We start from the raw sequence: 13,798 nt of genomic DNA on the forward strand, positions 1-13,798 counted from the left end.
ATTTGAGTATTCACCTCCACAGTGTGTGCAAAAGGTTTCTGCTGTGGCTGTGGTATTTGTATTAAAGGCTGGAGCATTTCATCCTCTTTCTCTGTATGCAGATGATTTGGTGCATGAGAGGATAGTCTGAATTTCAGATATGAGAGGCAGTGTAAGGTTCAGTTAGCAAAGTCAGCTCCAGTTTAATTTTTTTTTTTTTTTAAGGGCCACACATGCGGCATATGGAAGTTCCCCGGCTAGGATTCGAATCAGAGCTGCAGCTGCTGGCCTAAGCCACAGCCACAGCAAAATGGGATGCAAGCCACTTCTGCAACCTACACCACAGCTCACGGCAACACTGGATCCTTAACCCACTGATCAAGGCCAGGGATCGAAACTGTGTCCTCATGGTTACCATTGAGCCACGACAGGAACTCCTGATTTTTTTTAAAGGCTGCATTTATTAGAACTTATAGTTTTGGGAACCTGGTTAGTATCTTAAGACTTAAAAAAAAACAAAACAAAACTGTGTACCTTTTACATTTGCATCTTCACTATATAAATAGTAAGGGAAGCAAGGATAAATTCTCATTACTTCATGTGCTAATTGTAGGGTGCTCTAAGGAAAAAAGCCCCCTAATTCATAGTTAAAATTAAATGTAAGGATTTTCTGTGACTTTAATTTACTCTCTTTTTTCCTTCCCACTTTAATCAAATTACCTAAGGTAATACTTTAACATGCACCTGCAGGCAAAGGGTTATTAGGTTTATTTGTTTTACTTTATTGATAAGAGATTTCTTTCCTATAGCACTGTTTTTCATTCTCTGAAATTCTCAGGTTCTCGTCACAATATAAACCTTTAACAAAATAGGTTGTTGGGGCTTCCTGTTGTGCCCTTGCAGGTTAAGAACCCAATTGGTATCCATGAAGATGCGGGTTCCATCCTTGGCCTTGCTCAGTGGGTTAAGGATCCAGCATTACTTACTGTAAGCTGCAGTGAAAGTCGCAGGTGTTGGTCAGATCTGGTGTTGCTATGGCTGTGGTGTAGGCCAGCTGCTGCAGCTTTGATTTGACCCCTAACTTGGGAACTTCCAAATGCTGCAGGTATGGCTCTAAAAAGACAAAAAAATTTTTTTTTTGTTTTTCTAGATTTTTTTTTTTTTGCCTTTTCTAGGGCCGCACCCACAGCATATGGAGGTTCCCATGCTAGGGGTTTAATCAGAGCTGTAGCCTCTGGCCTATGCCAGGGCCACAGCAACGCCAGATCCAAGCTGAGTCTGCAACCTACACCACAGCTTATGGCAATGCCGGATCCTTAATCCACTGAGCAAGGCCAGGGATCAAACACGCAACCTCATGGTTCTTAGTGGGATTAGTTAACCATTGAGCCATGACGGGAACTCCTAGATATTTATTGTTGTTTGTTTTAATAATCTGAGATAAAAAGTATTTGTGATAAAATGTTTCAAAATATTATTGGAAACTTGACATTTATCTCTGTATATTTAGATACTGTCATTGTAGCTAACTTTATTCATTCCTCTTGAAAGATTAAGAATGCTGCTGTTTTTGTTTTCTTCAAATTAAAAGGGACTATTTTATTTTATTTTATTTTTAAATGATTACCTCATTAGGATTAGTGACCATCTATCATCTCATATAGATACAACATTAAGAAATAGAAAAATTTTTTTCCTTGTGATGAGAACTCAGGATGATAGTGTACACAATGGAATATTACTTAGCCATGAAAAAGAATGAAATAATGCCATTTGCATCAACATGGATGGACCTAGAGCTTATCATACTAAACGAAGTTAGACAGTGAAAGACAAATGTCATATGATATCACATATATGCGGAATCTAAAAAAATGATGCAAATGAACTTTTTTTGCAGAATAGAAATAGACTCACCGACTTTGAAAACAGTCCTATGGTTACCAAAGGGAACACGTGAGGGGGGAGAGGGATGGACCAGGAGTGTTGGGATTGGCATATGCACACTAAGGTATATAGAATGATTAGCCAATGGGGACCTGCTGTGTAGCACAGAGAACTTTACCCAGTATTTTATGATGAGCTATGTGGAAAAAGAGTCAGAATGAATGTGTGTACATGTATAACTGGATCACTTTGTTGTATAGCAGAAATTGTCACAACCTTGTAAATTAGCTATACTTCAATACAACGTTAAAAAATGAAAAAAATTTTAATGAAGACAAAAAAGAACTCTTAGGATGAACTCTTAACCATTTATAAAGTAACAGCAGTGTTAATATTCTTTATCATGTTGCACATTGCATTACTAGTACATATTTATCTTATAAATGGAAGTTTGTACCTTTTGACTACCTTCATCTGATTCTTCCCCCCCACCCCCAACCAGTGCCTGTAGTAGCTACGAATCTTGTCTCTTTGTGAGTTTGTTAGTTTGAAGTATAATTGACCCACAAGTTTATGTTAGTTTCTGGTATACAATATAGTGATTCAATATTTCTATACATTTCAAAATGATCACTATGATAAGTCTAATTGTCATTTGTAACCATGTAAAGATATAATTATTGACTATATTCCCACATTATACATTTCATACCTGTAACTCATTTATTTTGTAACTGAAAGTTAGTGCCATTTAATCTCTCATTTATTTCTCTCCTTACCTGAACACCCTCCCTCTAACAATCGCCTGTTTGTGCTCTGTGTCTAGGACTTGGTTTATGTTGTGTTTTTTTTTTTTGTTTTGTTTTTGTTTTTTTTGTTTGTTTGTTTTGATTCCTAGGGCTGCACCCATGGCATATGGAAGCTCCCAGGGTAGGGGTCGAATGGGAGCTATGGCTACGGGCCTACGCCACAGCCACAGCAACTCGGGATCTAAGCCATGTCTGCAACCTACACCATAGGTCAATGCAATGCCAGAACCCCAACCCACTGAGCGAGGCCAGGGATAGAACCCACATCCTCGTGGATACTGTTCAGATTTGTTTTCCAGTGCGCCACAATGGGAACTCCCTTGTTTTTTATTTTAGATTCTACATATGAGATCATACAGTATTTGCCTTTCTCTGTCTGACTTATTTCACTTAGTATAATATCCTCTAGGTCTATGGCATTATTTTGTTCTTTTTTTTTTTGTCTTTTTTTGTCTTTGTTGTTGTTGTATTGTTGTTGTTGTTGTTGCTGCTATTTCTTGGGCCGCTCCCGCAGCACATGGAGGTTCCCAGGCTAGGGGTCGAATCGGAGCTGTAGCCACCGGCCTACGCCAGAGCCACAGCAACTCGGGATCCGAGCCGCGTCTGCAACCTACACCACAGCTCACGGCAACGCCGGATCGTTAACCCACTGAGCAAGGGCAGGGACCGAACCCGCAACCTCATGGTTCCTAGTCGGATTTGTTAACGACTGCGCCACGACGGGAACTCCTATTTTGTTCTTTTTATGGCTAGTATTCATATATATACGTGTGTGTGTGTGTCACATCTTTTTTATCCTTTCATCTCTTGGTGGGCACTTAGGTTGCTTTCATTTCTTGGCTATTGTAAATAATGCTGCAGTGAACACAGGGGTGCATATATCTTTTCTAATTAGCATTTTTTGTTTCTTCAGGTAAACACCCAGGAGTGGAATTGCTGGGTCATATGGTAGTTCCATATTTAGTTTTTTTGAGGAACCGCCATACTGTGCTCTATAGTGGCTGCACCAGTTTACATTCCGACTAACAGTTTGTAAGGGTTCCCATTTCTCCACATCCTTTCCAACACTTGTTATTTGTTGTCTTTTGGATAATAGCTGTTGTGACAGTTGTGAAATGACATCTCATTGTGATTTTGATTTGCATTTCCTAGATGATTACTAATGTTGAGTATCTTTTCATGTGTCTGTTGACTATCTGTATGTTTTCTTTAGAAAAATGTCTATTTAGATCCTCTGCCCATTTCTAAATCAGATTTTTTTCAGGTCAAGTTATATGAGTTTTTTTGTTCACTTACTATATTAACCCCTTATCAGATATATCATTTGCAAATATCTTCTCCTATTCAGTAAGTGGTCTTTTTGTTTTGTTGATAGTTAACTGTGCAAAAGCTTTTCAGTTTGATGTAGTCTCATTTAATGTCTAATTTGCTTTTGTCTCTCTTGCCTGAGGAAACATTACCAAAAAAAAAAAAAAAAGTTGCCACAACTAATGTCAAAGAGGTTACTGTCTATGTTTTCTTCTAGAAGTTTTATGGTTAGATCTTTAAGTCTTTAATCCATTTAGATTATTTTTGTGCATTGTGTGAGAAGGTCCAGTTTGATTCTTTTGTATGTAACTGTCCAGTTTTCCAACACTCTTCATTGAAGGGGCTGTCTTTTCCCCATTGTATATTCTTGCTTTCTTTGTCATAGAGTAATGCCCATATAAGTGTGGGACTACTTTTTTCAATTCTCTCATTTTTAGTCTCTATGTGTCTTTAGATCAAAAGTGCATCTCTTGTAGGCAGCATATATATAGGTCTTGTTTTATTTTTTATTTTTTGTCTTTTTAGTTATTTCTTTTTTTTTTCTTTATTTTCCCACTGTACAGCAAGGGGGTCCTAACATGTATACATTACAATTACATTTTTCCCCCACCCTTTCTTCTGTTGCAACATGAGTATCTAGACAAAGTTCTCAATGCTATTCAGCAGGATCTCCTTGTAAATCTATTCTAAGTTGTGTCTGATAACCCAAGCTCCCGATCCCTCCCACTCCCTCCCCCTCCCATCAGGCAGCCACAAGTCTCTTCTCTAAGTCCATGATTTTCTTTTCTGAGGAGATGTTCATTTGTGCTGGATATTAGATTCCAGTTATAAGTGATATCGTAGGGTATTTGTCTTTGTCTTTCTGGCTCATTTCACTCAGTATGAGATTCTCTAGCTCCATCCATGTTGCTGCCAATGGCATTATGTCATTCTTTTTTATGGCTGAGTAGTATTCCATTGTGTATATATACCACATCTTCCGAATCCAATCCTCTGTTGATGGACATTTGGGTTGTTTCCATGTCCTGGCTATTGTGAATAATGCTGCAATGAACATGCGGGTGCACGTGTCTCTTTTAAGTAGAGTTTTGTCCAGATAGATGCCCAAGAGTGGGATTGCGAGGTCATATGGAAGTTCTATGTATAGATTTCTAAGGTATCTCCAAACTGTTCTCCATAGTGGCTGCTGCTCCCGCGGCATATGGAGGTTCCCAGGCTAGGGGTCGAATCGGAGCTGTAGCCACCGGCCTATGCCAGAGCCACAGCAATGCGGGATCCGAGCCACGTCTGTGACCTACACCACAGCTCAGTAACGCCAGATCGTTAACCCACTGAGCAAGGGCAGGGACTGAACCCACAACCTCATGGTTCCTAGTTGGATTCGTTAACCACTGTGCCAGGTCTTGTTTTTTATGTATTCAGCTACTCTTAAGTCTTTCAATTAGAGCATTTAGTCCATTTACATTCAAAGTAACTATTGATATGTATTACCCAGTGCCATTTTGTTAATTGTTTTGGAGTTGTTCTATGGTTCTTTTTTGTATATTTCTTATTTACTGTCTTTCCTTGTGATTTGATGACTATCTTTAGTGTTATGTTTGGACTCTTTTCACTTTTGTGTGTATATCTATTATAGATTTTTTTGTTTGTGGTTACCATGTGGTGTGTGAGTGTGTGTGTATCTTTTTTTTAAGTTTCAGATCTCTTAAGTTGGAGTGCATTTTAACACCCTTCATTTTTACTCCCCCCTCTTGTTCACTGTTTATGATACCATGTTTTACATCCTTTTGTGAACCCCCCTTTTACTTATTTTGGATATACAGATGACCTTTACTGCTTTTACTTTTGTCTTTTAACCTTCCTACTAGCTTTACACATGCTTGATCTACTACCTTTACTGTATATTTGCCTTTACTAATGAGATTTTTCTTTAAATAGTTTTCATTTTTTTAATTTTGGCCTTTTCTTTTCCTCTTAGAGAAGTCTCTTTAACATTTCTTGTAAATTTGGTTTCCTTGTAGTGAACTCTTTTAGCAATTGCTTGTCTGTAAAACTTTTGATCTCTCTTTCAAATCTGAGTAAAAGTGTTGTCAGGTAGAGTATTCTTTTTTTGAAGGTTTTTACTTTTCATCATTTTATTTTTTGACTGTACCTTCAGCTTGTGAAAGTTCCTAGACAAGGAATTGAGCCCATACTGCACAGCAGTGACCTGAGCTGCTGCAGTGGACAATGCCAGATCCTTAACCTGATGTATCACAAGGGAACTCTCTACTTTTCATCACTTTAAATACATTGGGTCACTCCTTTCTGTCTTGTAGAGTTTCTGTTGAAAAGTTAGCTGATAGCCTCATGAGGGTTCCCTTGAATGTAACTTGTTGCTTTTTACCTTGCTCTTTTCAATGTTCTCTCTTTGTTTTTAATTTTTGCCATTTTAATTATAATCTTCTTGGTGTGGTCCTTTTAGGGTGGGTCCTGTTGGGGACTCTGTGCTTCCCGGACCTAGGTACCTATTTCCTATCCCAGATTAGGGAAGTTTTCAGCTCTTAATGTCTTTAGATATGTTCTCTGTTCTTTTCTTTCTCTCTTCTCCATCTGAGACCCTTATAATGTGGATGTTAATAAACTTGATGTTTTCCCAAAGATCTTTTAAACTGTCCTCATTTGTTTTTTCTTTTTTCTCTTCAGTTACAGTGATTTCCACTATCGTATCTTCTAGTTCATTGATCCATTCCTCTGTATCATCTAATCTACAGTTGATTCCTTTTTTTATTTCAGATATTGTATTCTTCAGCTCTTTTTTGGTTCTTCTCTATATATTCTAACTCTGTAAAAAACTTCTAACTTCTCACTCTGTTCATCCATTTTTCCCAAGTTCTTTGAGCATCTTTATGATCATTACCTTAAACTCTTTTTTCAGGTACCTTGCTTATCTCCACTTCACTTAGTTCTTCTTATGGGATTTTATTTTGTTTCTTCATTTGGAATGTATTTCTCTGCCATCTCCATTTGCCAAATTTACTGTTTTTATACCTATATATTTGGTAGGTTGGTTACATTTCCTGATCTTGGAGAAGTGGCACTATATAGGAAATATCCTATGTGGTCCAGCAGCACACTTCCCTGTGGTCATCAGAGCTACATGTTCTAGGGGTGCCCTCTATGTGGGCTGCATGGGTCCCTTTTTTGTGGCTGGCTGACAACTATGGGTACACTGGTAGGTGTGAGTGACTCTTAGTCCTGTTGGTTGCCATGCCCTGCCCATGTGGGACTTGGTGGTGGTTGGGGTTGGTTTGTGGCCTGGCTGACTGCATGGCCTCTTGTCCTGGTAATGGCTGCAGGTGGTTGGACTGGATCCTGACATGGGTGGCTGAGGGGCCCAAGGAGTCCTGGAGCTGGTGTTGGCGTGCTGTTGGGCAGGGCCAGACTACTACTGGGGGAGAGCCAGATCTTTAATTCAACTCACTTTGGTGCTGTGGTGATCTGGGACTTGCATTATGGGCAGTATTGGGGTCTGGGAGGACCTGGGGCTAGTGCCTGCCCTCTGATGGACAGAATCAGGTCTCGGGATCTTTGGCTGTGGGGCCTGAAGGTTCTGGAGCTGATGTTGGACCACCGTGGGCAGTGCTGAAGCCCAGGGATTTTGACTGCAGGGCCTTGGGATTCCAGGGATGGTGGAATGGGTAGGGTGGGACCCGTCAGATCATGGTGCTGGTGCCTGACCCCCAGTGTGTGAGGCCAGGACCAGGGCTAGTGCTGGCCCACTGGTGGATGGAGCTGAGCCAAATAACTAGTTATATGGTGTGTGATGGTTTCCAGAGGTCCCAGGGCTAGTGGAAGCCCACTTGTGGATGGGGCTGGCTCCTATAGTGGGTGGGGTCATGTCCTGGGGTGGCTGAGGGCTTAGGGGGGTTCTACAGTAGACAGCCTTTGGGTGGGTAAGTCTGTGTTCTAGCCCACCTAGCTGCCTGGCCAGGGGTTGGTGCCATCTGGTGAGCAGGCCTAGTTTGGCATTGATTGGCTAGAGGGAGGATTCTGAAATGGTGCCTGGCTTAGCAGTGTCCTCATGGTGGAACGAGCGTAGGGTCTTCCTGTACTACCTTATTGGCCGCTTTTCGCATAGTAAAGACTTCTTATGGGTTGACAACTTGGTAAATTGGCTAACACAAATAAACTTTGGTTCATGTATTCGGAGTCAGAATGGAAAATAGCAAGATAAATAAAGAGAACCAGCAATGTGCTTCTGCTTTTCATTTGGCCTTTGCATATTGAGTATATTTAATATTTGTTGTGTACACATCAGGCAGAGTGGCAGAGGCTTGGTTGTCATTGAGTCTTTAGGGGTTAATGGCATTTACGAGAACTGTAAATGGTCATGAAGACTTGGTGTTTCATGGAAAGAACACTTGAATATACGGTGAGTGTGTTGTGTTAGTTAGTAGTTATGCTTATTACTATTGGGAGAATGGGTCACTTAGGGAAAGAATCTTCCATACTTGGAAAAGTTTAAAGCAGATCTCATGTTGAGGGTTTCTGCTAAGTTCTGTCTCTTAGAAATCAGTCCTAGTCAGTATGCTGTAGTAGTAATCAGAATGGCTGGGTGCAGTGAATGAAATGAAGGAGGCCTGAATTCTTCAAGTTCATATTTAGGGAAAAATTTAGACATTTTAGGACGTGAGTGTGAGACATGATCTATAGGGAAAACAGTGGTAATGAAGAAAGAAAGAATTGTCTTTTAGGTGCTTTTGTGCTTGATTCCGTTTGGCTGTCTTTTGTTAAGAAACTTGGTTTAAATTCACACTCCTTATCACAGCACCTCTAAACTTGCTGTATACAGTATAGAAACAAGTGGATATATTATATTTAGATACTGTGATAACTTAGCCAAAGACAGTGACCTATCTAAATGTGATAGTAATATCAAGATAAAATGGGGAATGCCGAAATGCTTTGTTCCTTTGGAAGCAAAATTCTGGTTTGGAAATAGTGTTGAAAAAATCCCCTATGATTAAATGACAACAAGAGCATGAAAAGAGGTTCTTTTCCCTAAAATCAGTTTAGAGTCTTTCAGCAGAAACGAAGGGAAGAAGTTGCTCTTGGTTAAATTGGCTAATAGAGGACTTGGAGTCATTGTTCTCTGTAGAAGAAAGATCTTACCCTGAGCTGTAATTTTTCTAACTTCTGTTGCATGCATTGCTACATTTCCTTTTTCCATGTGCTCTTATTTATTTTCATGGCAAATGTATTTTTAAACACAGTCTGTGGGATTATTATTGCAATTAATTAGTTTTGATATTTTCTTTTTAATGATATTTTCATTTATTCCTTTTGCTAGCTGGATTGCCTTTTGCAATTCTTACTTCAAGGCATACCCCCTTCCAACGAGGATTATTCTGTAATGATGAGTCCATCAAGTACCCTTACAAAGAAGACACCATACCTTATCCATTATTAGGTGGAATAATCATTCCATTCAGTATTATCGTTGTAAGTTAAATCCACTTTTCCAAGTTTATCACTTTTGGGCAACTGGCTTAATTTTGTGTTAATATGTTAATGATTGAATGTATAACCATCTAAAACAATGTTTTTTTAACCTTTAATGTTATTTAATCAAAATAATCTCAGCTATTTTAAGTGGGTCCAAAAGGGTAACAATGTGTAATTAGGAGAACCTTACTGAATATATGTAGGCTTTATGCTAATCTCCTCCAAGTCATTGTGATTTTGTAGAGTTCTAATTTGCTGTTGTTTCAGTAATAATGCAATAGATAACTATTATATCAATGTATTTCTATTATACATTATACTTGGATATTGTTTTATAACTTATTGAAACCGTGTCTATGAACCGGCTTCTAGTTACTGAGTTCTGGAAAAGAAAATGTGCTAACTAATGTTAAGACTTCGTTTAACCCACATTTAATTTAAAGAATTTTTTTACATAATGGCAGAAATGGGAGATAAACACTTAAGTTCTATATATATAATTAGCAGCGAACACGAAAGAATTTTTACTGGTACTAAAATACAGTACACTGGTACTAAAACTAAAACCTAGTTTTCTAGGATTTTGGGTGAGAATGCTTAGAGAATGTGCTCTGGGGAAAAGACTTTAAGTGATTGGACTAGGTGATTGTTACACTCTCTTAACTGAGAGAGTCTATGAATTTAATTAGGTTTATGTTCCATAGCTTGTAACTTCAGAAATTAGAGTTAATGGTAAAAGCAGAAATATGGTCTCAACCAGGAGATAAGCCAAAAGATAATAGCATATATATCTTGTCTGTTTTGGAGTTTATTAAAAAGCAAAACAAAACTTCCTAATTTAAAAATGTAAACCTCTTACTGCAGAATGATCACAGCTCCTTATTAGCACTGAAAGTTAACTCATAATTTGCAGTATGTAATTCATAAAACAAAACCTCTGCTATACAGATACTTGTTTCACAAGCCTGGAAGTTCCTTGAAGGCAGAGATGGTGCCTTGTTCATCTTGCATCCTCACTGCTTGCTGTGGAGCCTGGCATGTCATAGATGCTGGAATGAAACTGGAGTGATTATGTTGTGACATTGGTGACTCTTCTACTGTATAGTGAAATTTTAAGAAATCAGTGGTCCCTTTAATCGAGACAGATTTTACACTGAGTTTTTACTATTAAAAGAAAGAAATCCATGCCTATGATCTTTGCATTAAGGAAGGAGTAGGAATAGGATCTTCTTAAAAGAACATGTTTCTGAGAGATTACTAGCTCTTTACATAGAAACATTTTAGTAGGATTCCTAGGCAGATAGTAGCTGATTTCGGACAAAGATTCAAGTACTCAAACACTGCTGCAAATGTACTTCTCTTTCAGTTCTGCTTGTCTTTGTGTCTAAGAAAGATGCTGCACAAGCAGAAGTATAGACACTTGCTATAGACCAGAGGCCCACAATAAGATAGGGTGCTGGTGCTGGGCACCATGTGGTTGTGTGTAGCCTGCACAGCAAGCACAGGGCCTGACAGATATTCAGTTATCAAAAAAAATTTTTATAGTTTATTAACTTGGAAGTTTTTATTGTTTCACCATCACCTGCAAGAAGGTTGAATGTAGTTTTCTTGAAAAAGAACAGACTTGTTGAAAAGTGCTATAAAAGTACTATTTTCATATCAATCGAATCAACAAAGACACAGCTTAGGGAAGTGGTTTTATGTACTAATTTAAAATAATTTCTGTTTATTAACTCAGCTTTTTGCAGGTAGCACTTCGCTAGACTTGTATATGTTTAATTTTATTTTCTAGAAAGTAAATCATGTCTTTAAAAAAAAATCAGGATTCTAATTGGGACTTCACACCAGGCCTTTGACATGATTTGCAAATGAACCACAAATATGTTAGTAATTGAGGGAGCCTAGTAGAGAATCAGAATTAATATAGTTTCTCAAAAGCCAAAGGGGAATTTCAATAAGGACCAAATGGTCAGTGATGTCAGATACTACGGAAAAGGTAAGATTTTGGTGATCAAAATCTGGTCTGATGAGACCATTTTGACTTTTTTTGGAGAGAGATTTTGGAGAGAGTAAAGGGAATGGAGGCATTTAGAGATATTTTGGAAGGAGAGATTTTAGACTATTCTTTTGGAAAGGATTTTAGACTTCTGACTGAAAGACATGTAACTATAGTGACAGTTTACAGGTGTATAAAATCATCTTGGTTGGTGGAGATATGAAGGGAGATAGTGAAAAAATATTGTAGTGCATAGGTTTTAAATGGTTGAATCACACTGATTTAGGTAATTTTTTTTGTCTTTTTAGGGCCGCTCCTGCAGCAGATGGAGGCTCCCAGGCTAGGGGTTGAATTGGACCTGCAGCTGCCAGCTGTGCCACAGCAACACAGGATCCAAGCTATGTCTGTGAACTACACAACAGCTCTGTGGCAATGCTGGATCCTTAACTCACTGAGGGGGGCCAGGGATCAAACCCGCATCCTCATGAATACTAATTGGGTTCATTACCACTGAACCGTAAGAGGAACCCTGCCTAAACATTATCTTTAGTTCTTTAATAATTTATCCTATCTTTAGAATCTGAATAAAAAATGCATGACAAGTAGTCCCAGCTCTAAGATTAGGGCACACAGTTAGCTTACTTGTGGACTTTACCAGAGGCTGAGTTAGCATAAATGGCTCAAAGGGCAGGATAAGGTAGTAAAATGAAATGAAAATATGGCTCTCATGTATAGGTGAAATGCACAGATATATCCCTGCATTTAATTTAGAACTGATTTAGAACATCTCCATTGTCCATTCTTCTCAATAAAGATGGAGTGCTTAATAAAACATGATGTTAAGTTGATAGCATTTTAGTTTTAGAATCCCCTCCACCCTTCCCCAGTATTAAGAGTTAAGTTTCAGCATATACTACTTCTGTAGATCAGCTTTTAATCTGTGCCTAGTGCTCTGAATGTTCCTAATGAATTTATTTTTAGTCATCAGTGGCAAAAACCAGGGTTTGAATGGCTCTAAACAGTGATCATTATGACTAGGAAGACTCTCAAAGATCAATACTTCGTTTTGGAAAACAGTTGAGTGCTTATGCAAGAAGAGCTGACAGCTGAGATGTGGAAGTTTCAACTGCTCAAATTGTAGTTTAGATTAATATATTTGGCATACATTTTATTTATTTGTCTCGTTTTTGTCTTTTTAGGGCTGCACCCATGTGGAAGTTCCCAGGCTAGGGGTCAAATCAGAGCTGTAGCTGCTGGCCTACACCACAGCCATAGCAATGCCAGATCCGAGCTTCGTCTGCAGCCTACACTGCAGCTCATGGCAATGCTGGACCCTTAACCCACTGAGTGAGGATTGAACCCGAGTCCTCATGGATACTAATTGGGTTCGTTACTGCTGAACCAAACAGGAACTCCTATTTGGGAGTCGGGGTGTATACACAGATATATTTACTTTTTAGAGCTGCACCCAGGGCATTTGGAGGTTGAATCAGAGCTGCAGCTGTTGGCCTACACCACAGCCACAGCAATTCGGGGTCTGAGCTGCTTCTGCGACCTACACCAGAGCTCACAGCAATGCCAGATCCCTAGCCCACAGAGCGAGGCCAGAGATCAAACCTGTATCCTCATGAATACTAGTTAGATTCGTTTCTGCTGTGCCACAATGGGAACTCCCTGTTTGGTATATGTTTTAAATTATCAAAGATCAACTCCATAGCAAAACAGTAGAGAAATCCTTTTTTGCTACTAATCCATCAAGGCAGCTGCTGGAACACTGTAACAGTCCAAGGAAACTCTCTATATTTTAATACAAGGCCTCTGGTATGGTCATAGTGGAGGACCCCAAGCACAATTGCAGAGTTATGATATCCCCAGAAGTACAGTTGGTTTTCTTCTCCTCTGAGACCTGTTCTCAGAAATGGTCATTCACATTAAGGATTATAACAAGGAATACATTTCTGTGAGGCTTAATGTGTTAGTTAAACTAAGAGTGTTCACTTTTTACCCAGAGGTAGCACCTTCAGTTGAAATTCATTGACCACCAGCTCTATTTTAGGTCACTGTGACTAAAAATTCATTCTTGCTTTTGTAGAGTTCACAGTCTAGTTGTCAAAGTTACAACATTCTAATTTTGGAATTCCAGGAGCCAGTGAGCCAAATGAAGAAAATGTTTGAAATCCCTTTTAGGAGGCAGCCATTTATTTCACCTTTGCTGAGACTCACTCTGAAGACAGTCCTCACTAAATGGAAATGTTTGAATGCTTTGTAAAATTGTTTATGTAAATTTAAGACTAGCGGGTGGAACTCTTAAGTGAAACTTTGTGATTTATAT

General features: G+C 38.9%; 1 protein-coding gene across 2 annotated transcripts in view; it reads left to right on the forward strand.

Annotated features, from left to right (window-relative positions):
• The window catches only part of PLPP1 (phospholipid phosphatase 1), a 98,390-nt gene that overhangs the window by 54,962 nt on the left and 29,630 nt on the right, over positions 1 to 13,798 (forward strand). For both annotated transcript variants that reach the window (XM_047760075.1, XM_047759985.1), the window contains one exon: positions 9,316 to 9,467. In XM_047760075.1, the coding sequence (XP_047616031.1) occupies positions 9,316 to 9,467 (152 nt within the window). The remainder of the gene's footprint in view (positions 1 to 9,315; positions 9,468 to 13,798) is intronic.

Source organism: Phacochoerus africanus, chromosome 1 (genome assembly GCF_016906955.1).
Source record: "Phacochoerus africanus isolate WHEZ1 chromosome 1, ROS_Pafr_v1, whole genome shotgun sequence".
Taxonomy (NCBI): Eukaryota; Metazoa; Chordata; class Mammalia; order Artiodactyla; family Suidae; genus Phacochoerus; species Phacochoerus africanus.